Source organism: Oncorhynchus kisutch, linkage group LG5 (genome assembly GCF_002021735.2).
Source record: "Oncorhynchus kisutch isolate 150728-3 linkage group LG5, Okis_V2, whole genome shotgun sequence".
Lineage (NCBI taxonomy): Eukaryota > Metazoa > Chordata > Actinopteri > Salmoniformes > Salmonidae > Oncorhynchus > Oncorhynchus kisutch.
Genome location: NC_034178.2, coordinates 4,962,327 through 4,987,265, shown reverse-complemented (window position 1 = coordinate 4,987,265; position 24,939 = coordinate 4,962,327). Strand labels below are relative to the sequence as shown.

Genomic DNA, 24,939 nt, shown 5'->3' with positions numbered 1-24,939 from the left:
CATGCTGTTGTCATGTTGTGTTGTCATTTGTGCTGCTGCCATGCTGTTGTCATTTGTGCTGCTGCCATGCTGTTGTCATGTTGTGCTGCTGCCATGCTGTTGTCATGTTGTGCTGCTGCCATGCTGTTGTCATGTTGTGCTGCTGCCATGCTGTTGTCATTTGTGCTGCTGACATGCTGTTGTCATGTTGTGTGGCTGCCATGCTGTTGTCATTTGTGCTGCTGCCATGCTGTTGTCATGTTGTGTTGCTGCCATGCTGTTGTCATTTGTGCTGCTGCCATGCTGTTGTCATTTGTGCTGCTGCCATGCTGTTGTCATGTTGTGTTGCTGCCATGCTGTTGTCATTTGTGCTGCTGCCATGCTGTTGTCATGTTGTGCTGCTGCCATGCTGTTGTCATGTTGTGCTGCTGCCATGCTGTTGTCATGTGTTGCTGCCATGCTGTTGTCATGTTGTGCTGCTGCCATGCTGTTGTCATGTTGTTTTGCTGCCATGCTGTTGTCATGTTGTGTTGCTGCCATGCTGTTGTCATGTTGTGTTGCTGCCATGCTGTTGTCATGTTGTGTTGCTGCCATGCTGTTGTCATTTGTGCTGCTGCCATGCTGTTGTCATGTTGTGTTGCTGCCATGCTGTTGTCATGTTGTGCTGCTGCCATGCTGTTGTCATGTTGTGCTGCTGCCATGCTGTTGTCATGTTGTGTTGCTGCCATGCTGTTGTCATGTTGTGTTGCTGCCATGCTGTTGTCATGTTGTGTTGCTGCCATGCTGTTGTCATGTTGTGTTGCTGCCATGCTGTTGTCATTTGTGCTGCTGCCATGCTGTTGTCATTTGTGCTGCTGCCATGCTGTTGTCATGTTGTGCTGCTGCCATGCTGTTGTCATGTTGTGCTGCTGCCATGCTGTTGTCATTTGTGCTGCTGACATGCTGTTGTCATGTTGTGTGGCTGCCATGCTGTTGTCATTTGTGCTGCTGCCATGCTGTTGTCATGTTGTGTTGCTGCCATGCTGTTGTCATGTTGTGTTGCTGCCATGCTGTTGTCATTTGTGCTGCTGCCATGCTGTTGTCATGTTGTGCTGCTGCCATGCTGTTGTCATTTGTGCTGCTGCCATGCTGTTGTCATGTTGTGTTGCTGCCATGCTGTTGTCATTTGTGCTGTTGTCATTTGTGCTGCTGCCATGCTGTTGTCATGTTGTGTTGCTGCCATGCTGTTGTCATGTTGTGCTGCTGCCATGCTGTTGTCATGTTGTGCTGCTGCCATGCTGTTGTCATGTTGTGCTGCTGCCATGCTGTTGTCATGTTGTGTTGCTGCCATGCTGTTGTCATTTGTGCTGCTGCCATGCTGTTGTCATGTTGTGTTGCTGCCATGCTGTTGTCATTTGTGCTGCTGCCATGCTGTTGTCATTTGTGCTGCTGCCATGCTGTTGTCATGTTGTGTTGCTGCCATGCTGTTGTCATGTTGTGCTGCTGCCATGCTGTTGTCATGTTGTGTTGCTGCCATGCTGTTGTCATGTTGTGTTGCTGCCATGCTGTTGTCATGTTGTGTTGCTGCCATGCTGTTGTCATGTTGTGTTGCTGCCATGCTGTTGTCATTTGTGCTGCTGCCATGCTGTTGTCATGTTGTGCTGCTGCTATGCTGTTGTCATGTTGTGCTGCTGCCATGCTGTTGTCATGTTGTGCTGCTGCCATGCTGTTGTCATGTTGTGCTGCTGCCATGCTGTTGTCATTTGTGCTGCTGACATGCTGTTGTCATGTTGTGTGGCTGCCATGCTGTTGTCATTTGTGCTGCTGCCATGCTGTTGTCATGTTGTGTTGCTGCCATGCTGTTGTCATGTTGTGTTGCTGCCATGCTGTTGTCATTTGTGCTGCTGCCATGCTGTTGTCATGTTGTGCTGCTGCCATGCTGTTGTCATGTTGTGCTGCTGCCATGCTGTTGTCATGTTGTGCTGCTGCCATGCTGTTGTCATGTTGTGCTGCTGCCATGCTGTTGTCATGTGTTGCTGCCATGCTGTTGTCATGTTGTGCTGCTGCCATGCTGTTGTTGTGTTGCTGCCATGCTGTTGTCATTTGTGCTGCTGCCATGCTGTTGTCATTTGTGCTGCTGCCATGCTGTTGTCATTTGTGCTGCTGCCATGCTGTTGTCATGTTGTGTTGCTGCCATGCTGTTGTCATGTTGTGCTGCTGCCATGCTGTTGTCATGTTGTGCTGCTGCCATGCTGTTGTCATGTTGTGTTGCTGCCATGCTGTTGTCATGTTGTGTTGCTGCCATGCTGTTGTCATGTTGTGTTGCTGCCATGCTGTTGTCATTTGTGCTGCTGACATGCTGTTGTCATTTGTGCTGCTGCCATGCTGTTGTCATGTTGTGCTGCTGCCATGCTGTTGTCATGTTGTGTTGCTGCCATGCTGTTGTCATGTTGTGTTGCTGCCATGCAGTTGTCATTTGTGCTGCTGCCATGCTGTTGTCATTTGTGCTGCTGCCATGCTGTTGTCATGTTGTGCTGCTGCCATGCTGTTGTCATGTTGTGCTGCTGCCATGCTGTTGTCATGTTGTGCTGCTGCCATGCTGTTGTCATGTTGTGCTGCTGCCATGCTGTTGTCATGTTGTGCTGCTGCCATGCTGTTGTCATGTTGTGCTGCTGCCATGCTGTTGTCATGTTGTGTTGCTGCCATGCTGTTGTCATGTTGTGTTGCTGCCATGCTGTTGTCATGTTGTGTTGCTGCCATGCTGTTGTCATTTGTGCTGCTGCCATGCTGTTGTCATTTGTGCTGCTGCCATGCTGTTGTCATGTTGTGCTGCTGCCATGCTGTTGTCATGTTGTGCTGCTGCCATGCTGTTGTCATGTTGTGCTGCTGCCATGCTGTTGTCATGTTGTGCTGCTGCCATGCTGTTGTCATTTGTGCTGCTGACATGCTGTTGTCATGTTGTGTGGCTGCCATGCTGTTGTCATTTGTGCTGCTGCCATGCTGTTGTCATGTTGTGTTGCTGCCATGCTGTTGTCATGTTGTGTTGCTGCCATGCTGTTGTCATTTGTGCTGCTGCCATGCTGTTGTCATGTTGTGCTGCTGCCATGCTGTTGTCATGTTGTGCTGCTGCCATGCTGTTGTCATTTGTGCTGCTGCCATGCTGTTGTCATGTTGTGTTGCTGCCATGCTGTTGTCATTTGTGCTGTTGTCATTTGTGCTGCTGCCATGCTGTTGTCATGTTGTGTTGCTGCCATGCTGTTGTCATGTTGTGCTGCTGCCATGCTGTTGTCATGTTGTGCTGCTGCCATGCTGTTGTCATGTTGTGCTGCTGCCATGCTGTTGTCATGTTGTGTTGCTGCCATGCTGTTGTCATTTGTGCTGCTGCCATGCTGTTGTCATGTTGTGTTGCTGCCATGCTGTTGTCATTTGTGCTGCTGCCATGCTGTTGTCATTTGTGCTGCTGCCATGCTGTTGTCATGTTGTGTTGCTGCCATGCTGTTGTCATGTTGTGCTGCTGCCATGCTGTTGTCATGTTGTGTTGCTGCCATGCTGTTGTCATGTTGTGTTGCTGCCATGCTGTTGTCATGTTGTGTTGCTGCCATGCTGTTGTCATGTTGTGTTGCTGCCATGCTGTTGTCATTTGTGCTGCTGCCATGCTGTTGTCATGTTGTGCTGCTGCTATGCTGTTGTCATGTTGTGCTGCTGCCATGCTGTTGTCATGTTGTGCTGCTGCCATGCTGTTGTCATGTTGTGCTGCTGCCATGCTGTTGTCATTTGTGCTGCTGACATGCTGTTGTCATGTTGTGTGGCTGCCATGCTGTTGTCATTTGTGCTGCTGCCATGCTGTTGTCATGTTGTGTTGCTGCCATGCTGTTGTCATGTTGTGTTGCTGCCATGCTGTTGTCATTTGTGCTGCTGCCATGCTGTTGTCATGTTGTGCTGCTGCCATGCTGTTGTCATGTTGTGCTGCTGCCATGCTGTTGTCATGTTGTGCTGCTGCCATGCTGTTGTCATGTTGTGCTGCTGCCATGCTGTTGTCATGTGTTGCTGCCATGCTGTTGTCATGTTGTGCTGCTGCCATGCTGTTGTTGTGTTGCTGCCATGCTGTTGTCATTTGTGCTGCTGCCATGCTGTTGTCATGTTGTGTTGCTGCCATGCTGTTGTCATTTGTGCTGCTGCCATGCTGTTGTCATTTGTGCTGCTGCCATGCTGTTGTCATGTTGTGTTGCTGCCATGCTGTTGTCATGTTGTGCTGCTGCCATGCTGTTGTCATGTTGTGCTGCTGCCATGCTGTTGTCATGTTGTGTTGCTGCCATGCTGTTGTCATGTTGTGTTGCTGCCATGCTGTTGTCATGTTGTGTTGCTGCCATGCTGTTGTCATTTGTGCTGCTGACATGCTGTTGTCATTTGTGCTGCTGCCATGCTGTTGTCATGTTGTGCTGCTGCCATGCTGTTGTCATGTTGTGTTGCTGCCATGCTGTTGTCATGTTGTGTTGCTGCCATGCAGTTGTCATTTGTGCTGCTGCCATGCTGTTGTCATTTGTGCTGCTGCCATGCTGTTGTCATGTTGTGCTGCTGCCATGCTGTTGTCATGTTGTGCTGCTGCCATGCTGTTGTCATGTTGTGCTGCTGCCATGCTGTTGTCATGTTGTGCTGCTGCCATGCTGTTGTCATGTTGTGCTGCTGCCCTGCTGTTGTCATGTTGTGCTGCTGCCATGCTGTTGTCATGTTGTGCTGCTGCCATGCTGTTGTCATGTTGTGCTGCTGCCATGCTGTTGTCATGTTGTGCTGCTGCCATGCTATGTTGATGTCTTAAGTCTCTCTTTATGTAGTGATGTGTGTTTATTTTTACTTTTATCGCAGCCCCCATCCCAGCATGAGGCCTTTTGCCTCTTGGTAGGGTATCATTGTAAATAACAATTTGTTCTTAACTGACTTGCCTAGTTAAATAAAAAAATAAAAAATACAACAATAGATAATGAAGCTTTCTGAATGTGTGTGTCTCGTTAGTCGTGTGTGTGTGTGTAGAACCACTACCAACCTTGTCTCATGGTCTCCACCTGTCCCTCAGACAGAAAGCTCAGCATGGCGCGGGAGATGGCAAGGCGTAGCGCCCCCGCCTGGCTGGAATGGCCTCCGCCATGAGAATGGCCCCTGCCAGGAGGAGAGGAGGGAGGAGAGGGATGAGATGGTGAGAAGGGAGGAGAGGAGAAAAGAGGGATGGAGAGGAGAGAAGGGAGGGGAGGGATGGAGATGGAGAAGAGCAGAGAGGGATGAGAGAAGGGAGGATAGGGATGGAGAGAAGGGAGGAGAGGGATGGAGATAAGGGAGGAGAGGGATGGAGATAAGGGAGGAGAGGGATGGAGAGAAGGGAGGAGAGGGATGGAGATGGAGAGGAGGGAGGAGAGGGATGGAGATGGAGGGGAGGGAGGAGAGGAGGGAGGTGAGGGATGAGGAGAGGAGGGAGGAAAGGGATGAGGAGAGGAGGGAGGAAAGGGATGAGGAGGAGAGGAGGGAGGAGAGGGATGAGATGGTGAGAAGGGAGGAGAGGAGAAAAGAGGGATGGAGAGGAGAGAAGGGAGGGGAGGGATGGAGAAGAGCAGAGAGGGATGAGATGGAGAGAGAGAGAGAGAGAACACCAGTTATCAAAAGCAGTGGTTGTCTAGAGGATTGTAAAGAGCAGTGGTGTGTGTATAGAGTCCTGTTAACCTCTGTTAGAGCCACACGGTCATATTTAGACACTACAGCAGTCACTCTTCTGTCTCAGTATGAAAAAGACAGATGAGGGGTGTGTGTCTGAATGTGTATGTTCTGGCCCACATCCCAGCAGACTAAATGAAAGGCTTATTGCTGACACAGTCAAACCACCGTCACCCTTCAGGTCCTATTAGTCCTGTCTCAGTCTGTCCTCAGCCCAGGAGATAACACACACACACACCCAACCCACTCAGTTGTGTAATTAACGCTGCTATATCCCAGATAAATAAAAGAGGCTATAAACGCAGTGAGGTGCAACATAAAGATACTTTTCAACAGCGTTTTGATAGTGCACGTGGCACGGCGTGCACGTTTTGAGAGTGCACGTGGCACGGCGTGCACGCTAAGGAAGGACGGGGAGAGGAGTGTGGAAAGGAGCAGGGACTTGTGATTTCTTCAGTGGGGGAGGAAGCACTAACGAGCCATGTCAATCCTCTAAAGCTTCCTCTCTGATTTGTCTCCTACTTCATCAGTACGGGTCTGGAAGCACATGCTATTTGAAAACATTACGCTGGATGTCTACTGGGAAGGAATACGGACCGGTCTTGCAGGACAGGGAAGTAGTGGACATAGTTTGTCCCGTTGATGCTGATGGATCCTGAACCGGTGTCTCTCAGTAGGACAGTACCCGTAGCGGTCTTTCTTCTGCCTGGGGAGACACACACAACTTATTATCCTAGATCTCCCTCTTCTACCATGAAGCCCTGGTCAACCAATGACTGTAGGTCATTCTTTGAAAGGGAAAGATCACAGAAACTGTCATGAAATTTAGACCCTGTTTCTGTCAACTGCTTTAAGACAAATGTAAATAAATGCTACTCGTAACAATTTGATCCAATGATTGTTAAAAGCCCAGTCGTATTACTTGATTGCTGTTTACCATCTCCGGTGCTGTAAGCCACTCCGTGCTGGTCGTATTGTAGGGGCTGGACCTGCTGCTTGGAGGACTGGATCTCTAGCGGTAGCGCTGGACAAAATCCTCCTCCACAGAGCAGTTGGGCAGAGACAGCAACCTCTCCATCAGCTGGATGAACCGTGCATACTGACGAGAGACACACACAACATGGAAGAATAGGAGTAGCCCCTACACGCTGATTTTGGGTCAGTTGATCATTTCCCCGACTAATGGCAAAGGTTAGGATTGGGGGAGGGGAAGCTGATCCTGGATCTGTAGGGGAAACGTCACCCCGGAGCGTAAGAACATAAGCACACACGCCTACCATCTATTGGCGTTGAGGGCTCTGTTCAGTTTCTAAACAGCAGCCTCTTGTGGTGACCAGGTGACCTGCATCCTACCAGTAATACAGTATCTAGCATGCCAACAACCAGGTTTCCAGTCAACCTTCTATGTGAGTAAAGAACAAGTCAGATACAAATACTGGAAGGCATGATGGAAACAGCAAAGTTGTCGGTAAGCTTTCCAAATGTTGCAAATATTGATATAATAACCATCATATGGAAGTAAACTTGGAGTCATGTGATGACGTTGTGTGGTACTCCCACTACGACCCAGGAAACCATCCAGTTGATTAGACTACAGATGAAATAAATGATGATGAACTTCACAGGGTGGTGAAAGTCCAAGGTGATGACCTTGATGCTACTTTCCAATAAATATTGAGGGTCTTAATCTGGTGACATGATGATTGATGCTTGGGTGTCTTGACAAATTAAACTAATCTCGCTTTTTAGTCCATAATAATCTCATCATGTAGGCTGTACCCGCAATGTATCTGCTACCTGTTAGCTAGAGCGCACGTGCCAACACCAGGGTGCACAGTCGCTATATAATGCAGCATTTGTGATAAAACCATCAGTATTGTTGAAAATGTGAGAAATCCAGTTAATTTTTTTATATTTTTAAATTTAGTATATGGGAATTTAACCGCAAACTTTATTTTTTATGTGGACTACCTAATCACACACTTTAATCCGCAACAATTCAAGTTGATGAAATTGATTATTCTCTGGTGGGAAAATGCACATATTTCATTTATGCAGATTTTTGAATATTCACATGAAAATCTGGTGTCAATTGGATGGAAACCTAGCTAGTGATATCTAAGGTCTTTTTCCTCTGTAAATATTATCACAGCAGAACTGTTGAAGTGTGAAGGAGAGACCAGAAAGAGGGACCAGAGAGAGGGACCAGAGAGAGGGACCAGGGAGAGAGACCAGGGAGAGGGACCAGGGAGAGGGACCAGGGAGAGGGACCAGGGAGAGGGACCAGGGAGAGGGACCAGGGAGAGGGACCAGGGAGAGGGACCAGGGAGAGGGACCAGGGAGAGAGACCAGGGAGAGAGACCAGGGAGAGAGACCAGGGAGAGGGACCAGGGAGAAGGACCAGGGAGAAGGACCAGGGAGAGGGACCAGGGAGAGGGACCAGGGAGAGGGACCAGGGAGAGGGACCAGGGAGAGGGACCAGGGAGAAGGACCAGGGAGAAGGACCAGGGAGAAGGACCAGGGAGAGGGACCAGGGAGAGGGACCAGATATCTGGACTGTATTAAAAGAGTTCCTTCTTACATCGTGTTCTGAGATGGTCTCCACCAACAACTCCTCCAGCTATTCTTTCAGAGAACTGAACACACACACACACACACATGCGTATCAACATTCACTGGTGAACTTATTTCACTGCTCTGTGAAAACAACTATCCTCACATCTGCTTGGCATCCTGAGTGAAGAGATCCTTTCCTCTCAGACGGTCCTGGTGCTTCTCTACTGCCAGGGCTTTAGTGAAGGTGTCCTGAATGGGACAGGAGGACACAGACGACCAGATTAAACAACATGGAACACCCTATGGTCTATGAACCTTTCACTCAGTATTAACAATGTGTATTTGTGTTGTATCAAGAAAAGACCAGTATGGAATGCACTGTATATTCTGGAGCATGTGCGTGTGCGTGTGCACACACACACACACACACACACACACACACACACACACACACACACACACACTAGAGATAAAGAAAGACAGAGGATTCTCCATTATGAAAGCAGATCCCATATCTGTCCCCATCCTTGGCTGGATTTAATTGGGTGGGAAAATTGAATTGGGGAGCACTTGGGCTAAAGCTTACTCCACCTTTCTCCCCAAGAAGCCGACATGATGAGCGAGAGGGCTAGCTACCCGCTGTCTGCGGGCACGCTTATCTAAATAGGCATGGAGCCCACGAGCTTGGCATTAGCCCATCAAGCGTGGTACAGTACGTTAAGGCTGGTGGTAGAGGGCCCAGACCTGACCCGGGCCAGCAGCCTAGCATTCTGGTCACGTCCCAAAGCAGCCTCAACTCCTCCCCCCCCCCCCCCCCTCCCCTCAGTAGTGGGTAGGTTAGGGGGTAGTCTGGTACCCCTGGATCCCCTCAGCAGTGGGTAGTCAGTTAACCCTGGTTCCCCTCAGTAGTGGGTAGGGTAGTCACGGACCCCTGGTTCCCCTCAGCAGTGGGTAGGGTAGGGGGTAGTCAGGTACACCTGGTTACCCTCAGCAGTGGGTAGGGGAGGGTCAGGTACCCCTGGTTCCCCTCAGCAGTGGGTAAGGGGTAGTCAGATACCCCTGGTTCCCCTCAGCAGTGGGTAAGGGGTAGTCAGATACCCCTGGTTCCCCTCAGCAGTGGGTAGGGTAGGGAGTAGTCAGGTACCCCTGGTTCCCCTCAGCAGTGTGGAGGGTAGGGGGTAGTCAGGTACCCCTGGTTCCCCTCAGCAGTGGGGAGGGTAGGGGGTAGTCAGGTACCCCTGGTTCCCCTTAGCAGTGGGTAGGGGGTAGTCAGGTACCCCTGGTTCCCCTCAGCAGTGGGTAGGGTAGGGGGTGGTCAGGTACCCCTGGTTCCCCTCAGCTATGGGTAGGGGGTAGTCAGGTACCCCTGGTTCCCCTCAGCAGTGGGTAGGGTAGGGGGTATTCAGGTACCTCTGGTTCCCATCAGCAGTGGGTAGGGTAGGGGGTAGTCAGGTACCCCTGGTTCCCCTCAGCAGTGGGTAGGGTAGTGGGTATTCAGGTACCTCTGGTTCCCATCAGCAGTGGGTCGGGTAGGGGGTAGTCAGGTACCCCTGGTTCCCCTCAGCAGTGGGTAGGGTAGGGGGTATTCAGGTACCCCTGGTTCCCCTCAGCAGAGGTATGGGGTAGTCAGGTACCCCTGGTTCCCCTCAGCAGTAGGTAGGGGGTAGTCAGGTACCCCTGGTTCCCCTCAGCAGTGGGTAGGGGGTAGTCAGGTACCCCTGGTTCCCCTCAGCAGTGGGTAGGGGGTAGTCCGGTACCCCTGGTTCCCATCAGCAGTGGGTAGGGTAGGGGGTAGTCAGGTACCCCTGGTTCCCCTCAGCAGTGGGTAGGGTAGTGGGTATTCAGGTACCTCTGGTTCCCATCAGCAGTGGGTCGGGTAGGGGGTAGTCAGGTACCCCTGGTTCCCCTCAGCAGTGGGTAGGGTAGGGGGTATTCAGGTACCCCTGGTTCCCCTCAGCAGAGGTATGGGGTAGTCAGGTACCCCTGGTTCCCCTCAGCAGTAGGTAGGGGGTAGTCAGGTACCCCTGGTTCCCCTCAGCAGTGGGTAGGGGGTAGTCAGGTACCCCTGGTTCCCCTCAGCAGTGGGTAGGGGGTAGTCCGGTACCCCTGGTTCCCATCAGCAGTGGGTAGGGTAGGGGGTAGTCAGGTACCCCTGGTTCCCCTTGGCAGTGGGTAGGGTAGGGGGTATTCAGGTACCTCTGGTTCCCATCAGCAGTGGGTAGGGTAGGGGGTAGTCAGGTACCCCTGGTTCCCCTCAGCAGTGGGTAGGGTAGGGGGTAGTCAGAAACCACTGGTTCCCCTCAGCAGTGGGTAGCGTAGGGGGTAGTCAGAAACCCCTGGTTCCCCTCAGCAGTGGGTAAGGGGTAGTCAGATATCCCTGGTTCCCCTCAGCAGTGGGTAAGGGGTAGTCAGATACCCCCTGGTTCCCCTCAGCAGTGGGTAGGGTAGGGGGTAGTCAGAAACCACTGGTTCCCCTCAGCAGTGGGTAGCGTAGGGGGTAGTCAGAAACCCCTGGTTCCCCTCAGCAGTGGGTAGGGGGTAGTCAGAAACCACTGGTTCTCCTCAGCAGTGGGCAGCGTAGGGGGTAGTCAGAAACCACTGGTTTCCCTCAGCAGTGGGTAGGATAGGGGGTAGTCAGGTAAACCTGGTTACCCTCAGCAGAGGGTAGGGTAGGGGAGGGTCAGGTACCCCTGGTTCCCCTCAGCAGTGGGTAAGGGGTAGTCAGATACCCCTGGTTCCCCTCAGCAGTGGGTAAGGGGTAGTCAGATACCCCTGGTTCCCCTCAGCAGTGGGTAAGGGGTAGTCAGATACCCCTGGTTCCCCTCAGCAGTGGGGAGGGTAGGGGGTAGTCAGCTACCCCTGGTTCCCCTTAGCAGTGGGTAGGGGGTAGTCAGGTACCCCTGGTTCCCCTCAGCAGTGGGTAGGGTAGGGGGTGGTCAGGTACCCCTGGTTCCCCTCAGCTATGGGTAGGGGGTAGTCAGGTACCCCTGGTTCCCCTCAGCAGTGGGTAGGGTAGGGGGTATTCAGGTACCTCTGGTTCCCATCAGCAGTGGGTAGGGTAGGGGGTAGTCAGGTACCCCTGGTTCCCCTCAGCAGTGGGTAGGGTAGGGGGTATTCAGGTACCCCTGGTTCCCCTCAGCAGAGGTATGGGGTAGTCAGGTACCCCTGGTTCCCCTCAGCAGTAGGTAGGGGGTAGTCAGGTACCCCTGGTTCCCCTCAGCAGTGGGTAGTCAGGTACCCCTGGTTCCCCTCAGCAGTGGGTAGGGGGTAGTCAGGTACCCCTGGTTCCCATCAGCAGTGGGTAGGGTAGGGGGTAGTCAGGTACCCCTGGTTCCCCTTGGCAGTGGGTAGGGGGTAGTCAGGTACCCCTGGTTCCCCTCGGCAGTGGGTAGGGTAGGGGGTATTCAGGTACCTCTGGTTCCCATCAGCAGTGGGTAGGGTAGGGGGTAGTCAGGTACCCCTGGTTCCCCTCAGCAGTGGGTAGGGTAGGGGGTATTCAGTTACCCCTGGTTCCCATCAGCAGTGGGTAGGGGGTAGTCAGGTACCCCTGGTTCCCCTCAGCAGTAGGTAGGGTAGGGGGTAGTCAGGTACCCCTGGTTCCCCTTGGCAGTGGGTAGGGTAGTCAGGTACCCCTGGTTCCCCTCAGTGGTGGGTAGGGTAGTCAGGTACCCCTGGTTCCCCTCAGCAGTGGGTAGGGTAGGGGGTAGTCAGAAACCACTGGTTCCCCTCAGCAGTGGGTATGGTAGGGGGTAGTCAGGTACCCCTGGTTCCCCTCAGCAGTGGGTAGGGTAGGGGGTAGTCAGAAACCACTGGTTCCCCTCAGCAGTGGGTAGGGGGTAGTCAGGTACCCCTGGTTCCCCTCAGCAGTGGGTAGGGTAGGGGGTAGTCAGGTACCCCTGGTTCCCCTCAGCAGTGGGTAGGGGGTAGTCAGGTACCCCTGGTTCCCCCCAGCAGTGGGTAGGGTAGGGGGTAGTCAGGTACCCCTGGTTCCCCCCAGCAGTGGGTAGGGTAGGGGGTAGTCAGGTACCCCTAGTTACCTTCAACAGTGGGTAGGGTAGGGGGGAGTCAGGTACCCCTGGTTCTCCTCAGCAATGGGTAGGATAGGGGGTAGTCAGGTACCTCTGGTTCCCATCGGCAGTGGGTAAGGTAGGGGGTAGTCAGGTACCCCTGGTTCCCCTCAGCAGAGGTATGGGGTAGTCAGGTACCCCTGGTTCCCCTCAGCAGTAGGTAGGGTAGGGGGTAGTCAGGTACCCCTGGTTCCCCTCAGCAGTGGGTAGGGGGTAGTCAGGTACCCCTGGTTCCCCTCAGCAGTGGGTAGGGGGTAGTCAGGTACCCCTGGTTCCCCTCAGCAGTGGGTAGGGTAGGGGTTATTCAGGTACCTCTGGTTCCCATCAGCAGTGGGTAGGGTAGGGGGTAGTCAGGTACCCCTGGTTCCCCTCAGCAGTGGGTAGGGTAGGGGGTATTCAGGTACCTCTGGTTCCCATCAGCAGTGGGTAGGGTAGGGGGTAGTCAGGTACCCCTGGTTCCCCTCAGCAGTGGGTAGGGGGTAGTCAGGTACCCCTGGTTCCCCTCAGCAGTGGGTAGGGTAGGGGTTATTCAGGTACCTCTGGTTCCCATCAGCAGTGGCTAGGGTAGGGGGTAGTCAGGTACCCCTGGTTCCCCTCAGCAGTGGGTAGGGGGTAGTCAGGTACCCCTGGTTCCCCTCAGCAGTGGGTAGGGTAGGGGGTATTCAGGTACCTCTGGTTCCCATCAGCAGTGGGTAGGGAAGGGGGTAGTCAAGTACCCCTGGTTCCCCTTGGCAGTGGGTAGGGGGTAGTCAGGTACCCCTGGTTCCCCTCGGCAGTGGGTAGGGTAGGGGGTATTCAGGTACCTCTGGTTCCCATCAGCAGTGGGTAGGGAAGGGGGTAGTCAAGTACCCCTGGTTCCCCTTGGCAGTGGGTAGGGGGTAGTCAGGTACCCCTGGTTCCCCTCAGCAGTGGGTAGGGTAGGGGGTAGTCAGGTACCCCTGGTTCCCCTCAGCAGTGGGTAGGGTAGTGGGTATTCAGGTACCTCTGGTTCCAATCAGCAGTGGGTAGGGTAGGGGGTAGTCAGGTACCCCTGGTTCCCCTCAGCAGTGGGTAGGGTAGGGGGTATTCAGGTACCCCTGGTTCCCCTCAGCAGTAGGTAGGGGGTAGTCAGGTACCCCTGGTTCCCCTCAGCAGTGGGTAGGGTAGGGGGTAGTCAGGTACCCCTGGTTCCCCTTGGCAGTGGGTAGGGGGTAGTCAGGTACCCCTGGTTCCCCTCAGCAGTGGGTAGGGGGTAGTCAGGTACCCCTGGTTCCCCTCAGCAGTGGGTAGGGTAGGGGTTATTCAGGTACCTCTGGTTCCCATCAGCAGTGGGTAGGGTAGGGGGTAGTCAGGTACCCCTGGTTCCCCTCAGCAGTGGGTAGGGTAGGGGGTATTCAGGTACCCCTGGTTCCCCTCAGCAGAGGTATGGGGTAGTCAGGTACCCCTGGTTCCCCTCAGCAGTAGGTAGGGGGTAGTCAGGTACCCCTGGTTCCCCTCAGCAGTGGGTAGGGGGTAGTCAGGTACCCCTGGTTCCCCTCAGCAGTGGGTAGGGGGGAGTCAGGTATCCCTGGTTCCCCTCAGCAGTGGGTAGGGTAGGGGGTAGTCAGGTACCCCTGGTTCCACTCAGCAGAGGGTGGGGGTAGTCAGGTACCCCTGGTTCCACTCAGCAGAGGGTGGGGGGTAGTCAGGTACCCCTGGTTCCCCTCAGCAGAGGGTAGGGTAGGGGGCAGTCAGGTACCACTGGTTCCCCTCAGCAGAGGGTAGGGTTAGTCAGTGAGTGGGATAAACCCAACAGAACCACAGAGCACTCAACCTGGAAGCCTCTTCCTCATACACACAGCCAGCTGTACACCCCAATGACTTGGCATAGCTGTGTGTGTGATGTATTATGGGGGCGGGGGGAGGTGTTGTGGCTGTAAATACAGTACTGTGCACATGTAAGTAGAGTTAATTAACACTCAAATGTTGGGATTGTGATTCTTCCAGAGGTATCAATCAATATGTTGTGTAGTGAGAGAGACGCATAGAAAGAGGGGGAAACAGAGGGTGTAGTGACCCGTCCCCCTTTTAATCTCAGACTCAGTTCTCCCCTGCAAGGCACACTGGGGTGTTTGTTGTACATGGTCGAGTTGCACTACAGGGGTCCGGGCTGAGAGGGGGAAGGGGAGGGGGGGGAAGAGAGAAAAGCCCAAAGAGTGGAGGGGGTGAGTTCCCCGTCACAGAGAAGGGAAGAGAGAGAGCAGTAGAGTTACTGTTTACTGGTATTTTTTATTGGTTATTTGACTTTTGTTTATTATCGAATTGAGAGAAAGAGAGTCCTTTTCCCTCAGAGAGACAGACAGCCCTCCCTCCCCCTCAGACACGTCTGGTCTGACATCCCTATTTAAAGTAACAGCAGGGAGCCAGGAGTTGCTGCAGGGCATGGGAAGGGGTGGGGGGATGACAAGAAGACAAAAATATTGCCAGGTTACACACACTTCTTATCTGCCAGAGAAACACACCTCTGTCCTAGGTCAAATCAACCATATAAACAAGAGGGAGGTAAAGAGGGAGAACGAGCGGGTGTGATGGAAAAATACAGACGATGGAGGGAAAGCTGAGTGGGTAGAGGTGGGTAGCTAATCTACAGCACCGGACTCCAGGGACCCTCTACCTCTCTGGTGAAATCCCCAGGGCAGAGCAGCTCTCATCCAGGCACAAAGCCTGACTATCAGCCATGGTAGTCACCAAGCCAGGCCTGAAACACGATTTAGGACGGGGACAGAGGGGCCCGTCACAGACACAGTCACGCCCCCTGCCTGTCCTCACCCCTCCCTACCTTCCACAACCCACCTCTCCCAAACACCCCCCCCCCCATTCCTCTCACACTGCTCCTACTCTCACCATCCCACCTCCATCCACATCGCTCTCCATACCACCCCTCCCTCCCTCCTCACCCGGCCTTCCTGCTGTATTCAGCTGTAGCTCTGGCTGTGTGTGTGAAATGGGATGTGACAGGAGCACCTTTCCCTGGGGATCAGAAGCCTCTCTCTCCCATAAATAGGGCCCTGGAGGCGAAGACTGGGGGCTTTCTACCTCCAGAAAAACATCCCCCATCAGTCTTTCTCCTCCCGGACTCTCTCACTCATACACCCAGTACTCACGTGCATTAGAGAGTAGTAGGACTGCTTTCCTGTGTAGAACAGAAAGTGGAATGGCCGTCTATCTGCGCCCCATTGGACAGCTATATATATATATATATATTGGTTTACACCAATGGCCTAACTCTCTCTCATATATATATATATGAGAGAGAGAGAGAGAGTTAGGCCATTGGTGTAAACCACTACTTTGTCTAGCCCAATTAGTTAGAGATTGAGCAAAAAACCCAAGAGCTCCCCCTGCTGGTGATGTTGTGAAAGTGCAGCTCTCACACAGTGAAAATTATCATAGGAGTAGAACAATCTCAAAAATCATTAACATATCATAAAGATGGAGGGAGAAACGTTTAGTTTAAACAGCCAGCTCTAAACAAGGAGAAACCTTTAGTTTAAACAGCCAGCTCTAAACAAGGAGAAACCTTTAGTTTAAACAGCCAGCTCTAAACAAGGAGAAACCTTTAGTTTAAACAGCCAGCTCTGGACAGGGAGAAACCTTTAGTTTTTAATTTTAATCGTATTTATTTAACCTTTATTTAACCAGGTAGGCAAGTTGAGAACAAGTTCTCATTTACAATTGCGACCTGGCCAAGATAAAGCAAAGCAGTTCGACACATACAACGACAGACACAGAGTTACACATGGAGTAAAACAAACATACAGTCAATAATAAATTGTAGAAAAATAAGTCTATATACAATGTGAGCAAATGAGGTGAGATAAGGGAGGTAAAGGCAAAAAAAGGCCATGGTGGGGAAGTAAATACAATATAGCAATTAAAACACTGGAATGGTAGATTTGCAGTGTAAGAATGTGCAAAGTAGAAATAGAAATAATGGGGTGCAAAGGAGCAAAATAAATAAATAAATACAGTAGGGAAAGAGGTAGTTGTTTGGGCTAAATTATAGGTGGGCTATGTACAGGTGCAGTAATCTGTGAGCTGCTGACAGCTGGTGCTTAAAGCTAGTGAGGTAGATAAGTATTTCTAGTTTCAGCGATTTTTGTAGTTCTTTCCAGTCATTGGCAGTAGAGAACTGGAAGGAGAGGCGGCCAAAGGAAGAATTGGTTTTGGGGGTAACCAGAGAGATATACCTGCGTGCTACAGGTGGGTGCTGCTATGGTGACCAGCGAGGTGAGATACGGGGGGACTTTACCTAGCAGAGTCTTGTAGATGACATGGAGCCAGTGGGTTTGGCGACGAGTATGAAGCGAGGGCCAGCCAACGAGAGCGTACAGGTCGCAATGGTGGGTAGGCTTTGGTGACAAAACGGATGGCACTGTGATAGACTGCATCCAATTTATTGAGTAGGGTATTGGAGGCTATTTTGTAAATGACATCGCCGAAGTTGAGGATTGGTAGGATGGTCACTTTTACAAGGGTATGTTTGGCAGCATGAGTGAAGGATGCTTTGTTGCGAAATAGGAAGCCAATTCTAGATTTAACTTTGGATTGGAGATGTTTGATGTGGTTCTGGAAGGAGAGTTTACAGTCTAACCAGAGCCCTAAGTATTTGTAGTTGTCCACATATTCTAAGTCAGAGCCGTCCAGAGTAGTGATGTTGGACGGGCGGGCAGGTGCAGGCAGCGATCGGTTGAAGAGCATGCATTTAGTTTTACTTGTATTTAAGAGCAATTGGAGGCCACGGAAGGAGGGTTGTATGGCATCGAAGCTCGTCTAGATGGTTGTTAACACAGTCTGCGTAGAGGTGGATCAGAGACTCACCAGCAGCAAGAGCGACATCATTGATGTATACAGAGAAGAGAGTCGGTCCAAGAATTGAACCCTCAGGCACCCCCATAGAGACTGCCAGAGGCCCGGACAAAAGGCCCTCCGATTTGACACACTGAACTCTATCAGAGAAGTAGTTGGTGAACCAGGTGAGGCAATCATTTGAGAAACCAAGGCTATCGAGTCTGCCGATGACGATGTGGTGATTGACAGAGTCTAAAGCCTTTTTTAAACAGCCAGCTCTGAACAGGGAGAAACATTTAGTTTAAACAGCCAGCTCTGAACAGGGATAAATGATAGTAGCAGCCAGGCTAGTTAACAGGTTAGAGAGGAGACACTCAAGTCTTTTAAGAGTTCAGATAAAGTCTAGAGGGAAGTTCCTAGAGAACAGCAGTGAAAGTTAGAGGGGAGAGAGAACAAACAAACAGCTAGGTGACAGGAACCAGAGGACAGACTAGAGTCACCAGTTCACCCTAAGTTCACACACACACAGCCAGTCTCCTTGTGAAGGCAGCAGAGTGGAGCCAGGTCATTAGTGCTGCTACAGATGGCACTACTCTTGACAGGGTGTGTGGGGGGGGGGGGGGGGGGTAGGCTGAAGGTGTGTGTGTGTTGGGGGGGGTCTGAAGGTTTGTGTGTGTGGGGGAGAGTCTGAAGGTGTGTGTGTGTGTGCGTCTCTGAAGGTGTGCATTTGTGTGTGTGGGAGGAGAGGGGGACAGACAGGTAGTGTCCACCCTGCCACTCTTCTCCAACCAGTCTGCTCATCCCTCCTCTCCCTCATCTTTAACTTATTTTCCTCCTTCACTCTGTCTGCTCAATTAAGAGAGGGAACAGGTGCTAGAAGGAGAGAGCATGCTGCAGCCTTTTGGGCTGTCAAGACGAGGGGAATCAAAGAGAGAGAGAGAGAGAGAGAGAGAGAGAGAGAGAGAGAGAGAGAGAGAGGGAAGGAGAGGTAGAAGAGAGAGAGGCAGGTGAGGGGGAGGTAAAAAGAAGAAGATGGGAGGAGGAGAGTGGAACACTGTGCCAGATGAAGGCAGCACCTGTTCATTTCATACCCTAGGCTGCAATATGGCAGAGTCCCCTAGGGAGAGACAGAGAGAGGGGAAAGGGAGAGACCTTCTCCCTGCCACAGATTTCACTGTGTTGTTCACAGCACTCTAGATTCCTCCACTCGGTCTGAACTCCATCGATGTCAATAAAACAACTTAAAGAGAGTACTGCTACACAATAGTTTCTGCCCAGTGCCTAATTTAGAAACTAAGTTTCATTTTAATGATCTCACCTGCTAACACTTGCGCTACTAGGAATGTCACATCAACTGAACCAGAGTCAACAATAACACACATGCGCAAGTCTCCCCTAATTACCCCTGTAGTGGTCCCCATTACCCCTCCTTTTCCCCTAATTCCCCCTCCAGTGGTACCCCATTCGCTGTCCAGTCTCCCTCATTTCCCTCACCCGTCTCCCTAATTTCCCTCACCCGTCTCCCTAATTTCCCTCAACCTCTGTCCAGTCTCCCTATTCCCCCATTTTCCACATCTCTCCCTCCTCCACTCATCTGAGGACGGGACGCTCCATGTCACTTCCTGTTACACAGCCCACTGCTAACAGCTCTATTCATTAGATAGGATGAAGGTTAGAGACTGCCAGGAAGTGAAGAATCATGGGAAATCAAACTAAATGAGTGGGGCAAACGAAGCTAATGCATTCTTCCTTCATAATGAATAAAACATGGGATGTGTGTGTATCAGGCGTTGCTAATACAGTGGACACAGCACATTACACAGTGCTGGCCCCTGCTGAGTCTGTCTGTGTGATCAGATCCAGGTCTTATTGTTTATTTTCATAATGACTATATGTGTGCACATCTTCTGGACACCAGAATAGTAGAGGAACACAAGTTGTTTTGAAGTAGGTCACTCTGCAATGATTTGCACGACCACCGTGCATCCCACATGTCATGGTAATGTAGGTGGGTGTTTTACACTTTTGAACATAATATTCCCTTACTGCTGTCTAGCTTCCAACCCGGCCTGATTGTACATATGAATTTAATTATTGATGCCAACATGTACCTCTCTGAATATTTGAATATGCATAAAGTGTTGTTTTTTGAATGGCCATATTTTGTATAGCATCTACACCCACTATGCGTCGTATGTGTAATGGCTATGTGAGGTAAAATGTGGATATATTAGGAGATGGGATAACGCGGTCTGCTTGACCTGATGAAGATCCGTGTTGGATCGAAATGTTGTCATTAAAGGTGGTAATTGGGGGCAAATTCAGTGTGCGGGCCTTTCTGTTATTTTCAATTAAACTTCCTTACCCCATCACCTCGGTGTTTTAAGGACATGCGTATGACCACAAACTGTTTTACACAGCCCACTGGTAAGTGCTAACAGTTCTGTTCATTAAATAGAACGATGGTTAGAGACCGCCGGGAAGTGAAGAATCATGGGAAATCAAACTAAATGAGTGGGGCAAACGAAGCTAATGCATTCTTCCTTCGTAATGAATAAAACATGGGATGTGTGTGTATCAGGCGTTGCTAATACAGTGGACACAGCACATTACACAGTGCTGGCCCCTGCTGGTGACTGTTAGAGTGTGTCTGTGTGATCGGCTCCACCAGATGCTGCTGATGGCATGCGGAGACAGACACGAGACAGACCAGAGACGATTCTCAACTACTGTTGGGGAATTAAACTAATATGGCTGGAAAACCACCTTAAAGACATGTGACATCTCCTCTGAGAAAGAAAGCATAATGTATCTACTCCAAATAAGGTGCCACCTTTCTAAACATTGCCTAGCCAAATGCATATCTGAATTGAGTTGATGGTGGACACATAGACTTATTGAGGTATGAATCCGTCTCTGATTGTAGGGTAAGGACAAAAAACTGCATTACACTACATCCATCTAGGGTTTACACTGCATCCCTCTATGAAAGACAGGAGTTGTACACCCCTCGTTAGACATAACTGCAGTCTTTCTTACATTAATGTCCCCCTGAGTGAAGGTCTCCCATCATGTTGGCTAGATGTCTCTTCCCGAACTCCTCTGAGAACTTCTCTGGGCCCGCTGCAGCCAGGTTCTTCCTGTGGAGAACAGCACTCACACATAGCTGTCTGGACAGCACCTGAGGTGTGGGAGAGAGGAGGTTCTTATGTTAGGATACATACTTTAGTATAGAACTGGTGCTTTAATAACCCAGGGCCTTGGTATCACAGGGATGAATGAATGTCAGTTATCTGGGCTAATAGACAGTCTCTGGTCTTTTAGGTGCATTAAATTAGTCTGAAACGGTGAGATTTGGCATTGACAAATAGACCAACTGATGTGCATTTGACAGCAAGGTAACCACTAGTAAATGGGACTAACATTGAACGTAGTAAAACGTTAGCTAGCTATGTAAACAAGCTCTGTGAGGCTTAGCTAACTTCGGTTCTATTTAACCAAAGTATTGCGAATTGTATGTCCATTATGTTCATGTAGCTAGCTATGTTCACTATGGCATGCATGTTGAGACAAGAAGAACAATATCTAGAGAGTCAACTAGCTACTTAGCTAGCTGTCTGTCTTACTTCAATGACAGTTTACATGTGAGCTAGTTGACAAGGCAGCGCGTTGCCACTAGCGCTGAGCTATTTCAGGGACGACTCAGCCCTTCTCTGCAGCTCAACCCCGTTGACATTACCGTGAAAACATGGCGAATTAAACTCTTGGCATTACCTGGCCAGTTCAATTTGACGAGACTGTGTTAAAATTGAAGCAGCAATTTCCGAATTTCCAAAGAAAATATCCAACGGTTTTTCCACAGGAGGCCGCCATGTTTGCTGTACGACGCTCTCGTGAAAACAGGAAGTACGTCGATAGCAAATGCATTTGTGTTACAATGTAACTGTTACAATGTTACTCCATTACATTTCTCACAGTAAATCTGGCAAAATTCGGATACAACGTATTTGATTCAACAAAACAATAACCGTATTTGATAAATCCATAGAATAACTAGAATAAATGTATAGGTTGTTCAGTCCCTTTGTTGCATCCTACAATTAGTTGAACAGATAGGAATTATTAATTAATTAATTTGATCTATTTCACCTTTATTTAACCAGGTAGGCAAGTTGAGAACAAGTTCTCATTTACAATTGCTACCTGGCCAAGATAAAGCAAAGCAGTTCGACACATACAACGACAGACACAGAGTTACACATGGAGTAAAACAAACATACAGTCAATAATACAGTAGAAACAACTCTATATAAGATGTGAGCAAATGAGGTGAGATAAGGGAGGTAAAGGCGAAAAAAAGGCCATGGTGGCAAAGTAAATACAATGGGATGGTAGATTTGCAGTGGAAGAATGTGCAAAGTAGAAATAAAAATAATGGGGTGCAAAGGAGCTAAATAAATAAATAAATAAATACAGTAGGGAAAGAGGTAGTTGTTTGGGCTAAATTATAGGTGGGCTATGTACAGGTGCAGTAATCTGTGAGCTGCTCTGACAGCTGGTGCTTAAAGCTAGTGAGGGAGATAAGTATTTCCAGTTTCAGAGATTTTTGTAGTTCGTTCCAGTCATTGGCAGCAGAGAACTGGAAGGAGAGGCGGCCAAAGAAAGAATTGGTTTTGGGGGTGACCAGAGAGATATACCTGCTGGAGCGCATGCTACAGGTGGGCGATACTATGGTGACCAGCGAGCTGAGATAAGGGGGGACTTTACCTAGCAGGGTCTTGTAGATGACATGGAGCCAGTGGGTTTGGCGATGAGTATGAAGCGAGGGCCAGCCAACGAGAGCGTACAGGTCGCAATGGTGGGTAGTATATGGGGCTTTAGTGACAAAACGGATGGCACTGTGATAGACTGCATCCAATTTGTTGAATAGGATATTGAAGGCTATTTTGTAAATGACATCGCCGAAGTCGAGTATTGGTAGGATGGTCACTTTTACAAGGGTATGTTTGGCAGCATGAGTGAAGGATGCTTTGTTGCGAAATAGGAAGCCAATTCTAGATTTAACTTTGGATTGGAGATGTTTGATGTGGTTCTGGAAGGAGAGTTTACAGTCTAACCAGACACCTAGGTATTTGTAGTTGTCCACGTATTCTAAGTCAGAGCCTTCCAGAGTAGTGATGTTGGACAGGCGGGCAGGTGCAGGCAGCGATCGGTTGAAGAGCATGCATTTGGTTTTACTTGTATTTCAGAGCAATTGGAGGCCATGGAAGGAGAGTTGTATGGCATTGAAGCTTGCCTGGAGGGTTGTTAACACAGTGTCCAAAGAAGGGCCAGAAGTATACAGAATGGTGTCGTCTGTGTAGAGGTGGATCAGAGACTCACCAGCAGCAAGAGCGATATCATTGATGTATACAGAGAAGAGAGTCGGTCCAAGAATTTAACCCTGTGGCACCCCCATAGAGACTGCCAGAGGTCCGGACAGCAGACCCTCCGATTTGACACACTGAACTCTGTCAGATAAGTAGTTGGTGAACCAGGCGAGGCAATCATTTGAGAAACCAAGGCTATCGAGTCTGCTGATGACGATGTGGTGATTGACAGAGTCGAAAGCCTTGGCCAGATCAATGAATACGGCTGCACAGTAATGTTTCTTATCGATGGCGGTTAAGATATCGTTTAGGACCTTGAGCGTGGCTGAGGTGCACCCATGACCAGCTCTGAAACCAGATTGCATAGCAGAGAGGGTATGGTGAGATTCAAAATGGTCGGTAATCTGTTTGTTGACTTGGCTTTCGAAGACCTTAGAAAGGCAGGGTAGGATAGATATAGATCTGTAGCAGTTTGGGTCAAGAGTGTCCCCCCTTTGAAGAGGGGGATCGCAGCTGCTTTCCAATCTTTGGGAATCTCAGACGACACGTAAGAGAGGTTGAACAGGCTAGTAATAGGGGTGGCAACAATTTCGGCAGATAATTTTAGAAAGAAAGGGCCCAGATTGTCTAGCCTAGCTGATTTGTAGGGGTCCAGATTTTGCAGCTCTTCAGAACATCAGCTGACTGGATTTGGGAGAAGGAGAAATGGGGAAGGCTTGGGCGAGTTGCTGTGGGGGGTGCAGTGCTGTTGACTGGGGTAGGGGTAGCCAGGTGGAAAGCATGGCCAGCCGTAGAAAAATGCTTATTGAAATTCTCAATTATAGTGGATTTATCAGTGGTGACAGTGTTTCCTATCTTCAGTGCAGTGGGCAGCTGGGAGGATTTGTTCTTATTCTCCATGGACTTTACAGTGTCCCAGAACTTTTTTGAGTTAGTGTTGCAGGAAGCAAATTTCTGCTTGAAAAAGCTAGCCTTGGCTTTTCTAACTGCCTGTGTATAATGGTTTCTAGCTTCCCTGAAAAGCTTATAACAAATGTTATAACAAATGTGATTTTATTATTATTCATTATTATACGATATGAGGGTAGAATTCCTAATTTTGGTCAATGTTTCGTGTGGGTGGGGGTGGGGGGGTAAATAACAAACAGCCATACAAACTATTCACTATGCTTCAGCTGTAACATAAGTGTTGGATACTTGCACTCCCCCTTTATGGATTTAAAACCATATAGGGTTGTTGTAGGCATTGGCCGGAGGGAGTTTCCACCATTGCTAGTTTTCAAATGTTAAAATACTGAACTTTTCTTTTAAGAAACTCTTAAAAAATATTTGTTGCACAGGATCTATTATATGACGACCGAGTAGAATATCATCTTCAAAACGGAGATGACATAAAGAAAGTATTTCAGAAATGAATCCACATATACTTAAGTATCACAATTAAAAGTACAAGTATAAATAATTAAAAATTCCTTATATTAATCAAAACATACAGCATGACTTTCTTGTTTTACGGATAGCTAGGGGCACACTTCAACACTCAGACATAATTTAAACTAAGCATTTGTGTTTAGTGAGTCTGCTAAATTGGAGGCATTAGGGATGACCAGGGATGTTCTCTTGATAAGTGTGTGAATTGGACCAGTTTCCTGTCCTGCTAAGCATTCAAAATGTAACTAGTACTTTTGGGTGTCAGGGAAAATGTATGGAGTAAAAAGTACATTCTTTTCTTTAGGAATTAAGTGAAGTAAAAGTTGTCAACAATATAAGTAGTAAAGTACAGATTCCCCCCAAAACGACTTAAGTAGTACTTTAAAGTATTTTTACTTAAGTACTTTCCACCACTGACTGTGAGTATTTTTGGGTGTGTACACTTGAATTCTGCTGCTGTTTTCAACTCTCTAGAGACAGCAGGAGCGGTAGAGATACTCTCAATGATCGGCTATGAAAAGCCCACTGACATTTACTCCTGAGGTGCTGACCTGTTGCACCCTCTACAACCACTGCGATTATTATTATTTGACCATGCTGGTCATTTATGAACATTTGAACATCTTGGCCATGTTCTGTTATAATCTCCTCCCGGCACACCCAGAAGAGGACTGGCCACCCCACATAGCCTGGTTCCTCTCTAGGTTTCTTCCTAGGTTTTGGCCTTTCTAGGGAGTTTTTCCTAGCCACTGTGCTTCTACACCTGCATTGCTTGCTGTTTGGGGTTTTAGGCTGGGTTTCTGTACAGCACTTTGAGATATCAGCTGATGTAAGAAGGGCTATATAAATACATTTCATTTTATTTTATTTGTTTGAGGTACAAACATATTCACCAACATTCTTCTCTCTGTTACAACATATTTAGGCTTACAGTGGTGAGACAATGTTGGGGACCAACTGGTTCCTACAGGGAGGAGGTGGATCAGTGAAACGCTTTGTACCTTGACTCTCCCTTCAGTTCACCAGACAGCAGAATGAAGAGCAGAGCT

The 24,939-nt window shown here is 49.5% G+C and overlaps 1 protein-coding gene across 4 annotated transcripts in view; it reads right to left on the bottom strand.

The window, feature by feature from the left end:
• LOC109890545 (28S ribosomal protein S9, mitochondrial-like) overlaps window positions 1-20,991 on the bottom strand; it is a 30,093-nt gene extending 9,102 nt beyond the window's left edge. The window contains exons 1-6 of one of the 4 annotated variants that reach the window (XM_031824202.1): window positions 20,865-20,991; window positions 20,130-20,271; window positions 8,378-8,463; window positions 6,596-6,757; window positions 6,256-6,364; window positions 5,000-5,112 (exon numbers count right to left, since the gene is read on the bottom strand). In XM_031824202.1, coding sequence (XP_031680062.1) covers window positions 5,000-5,112; window positions 6,256-6,364; window positions 6,596-6,757; window positions 8,378-8,390 — 397 coding nt within the window. In that variant the 5' untranslated portion in view covers window positions 8,391-8,463; window positions 20,130-20,271; window positions 20,865-20,991. Of the gene's footprint in view, window positions 1-4,999; window positions 5,113-6,255; window positions 6,365-6,595; window positions 6,758-8,239; window positions 8,464-15,403; window positions 15,494-20,129; window positions 20,272-20,864 lie in introns of those variants that run through there. The other 3 variants (XM_031824199.1, XM_031824201.1, XM_031824200.1) reach the window with 3 other exon arrangements.
• Between the last annotated feature and the right edge of the window lie 3,948 nt (window positions 20,992-24,939).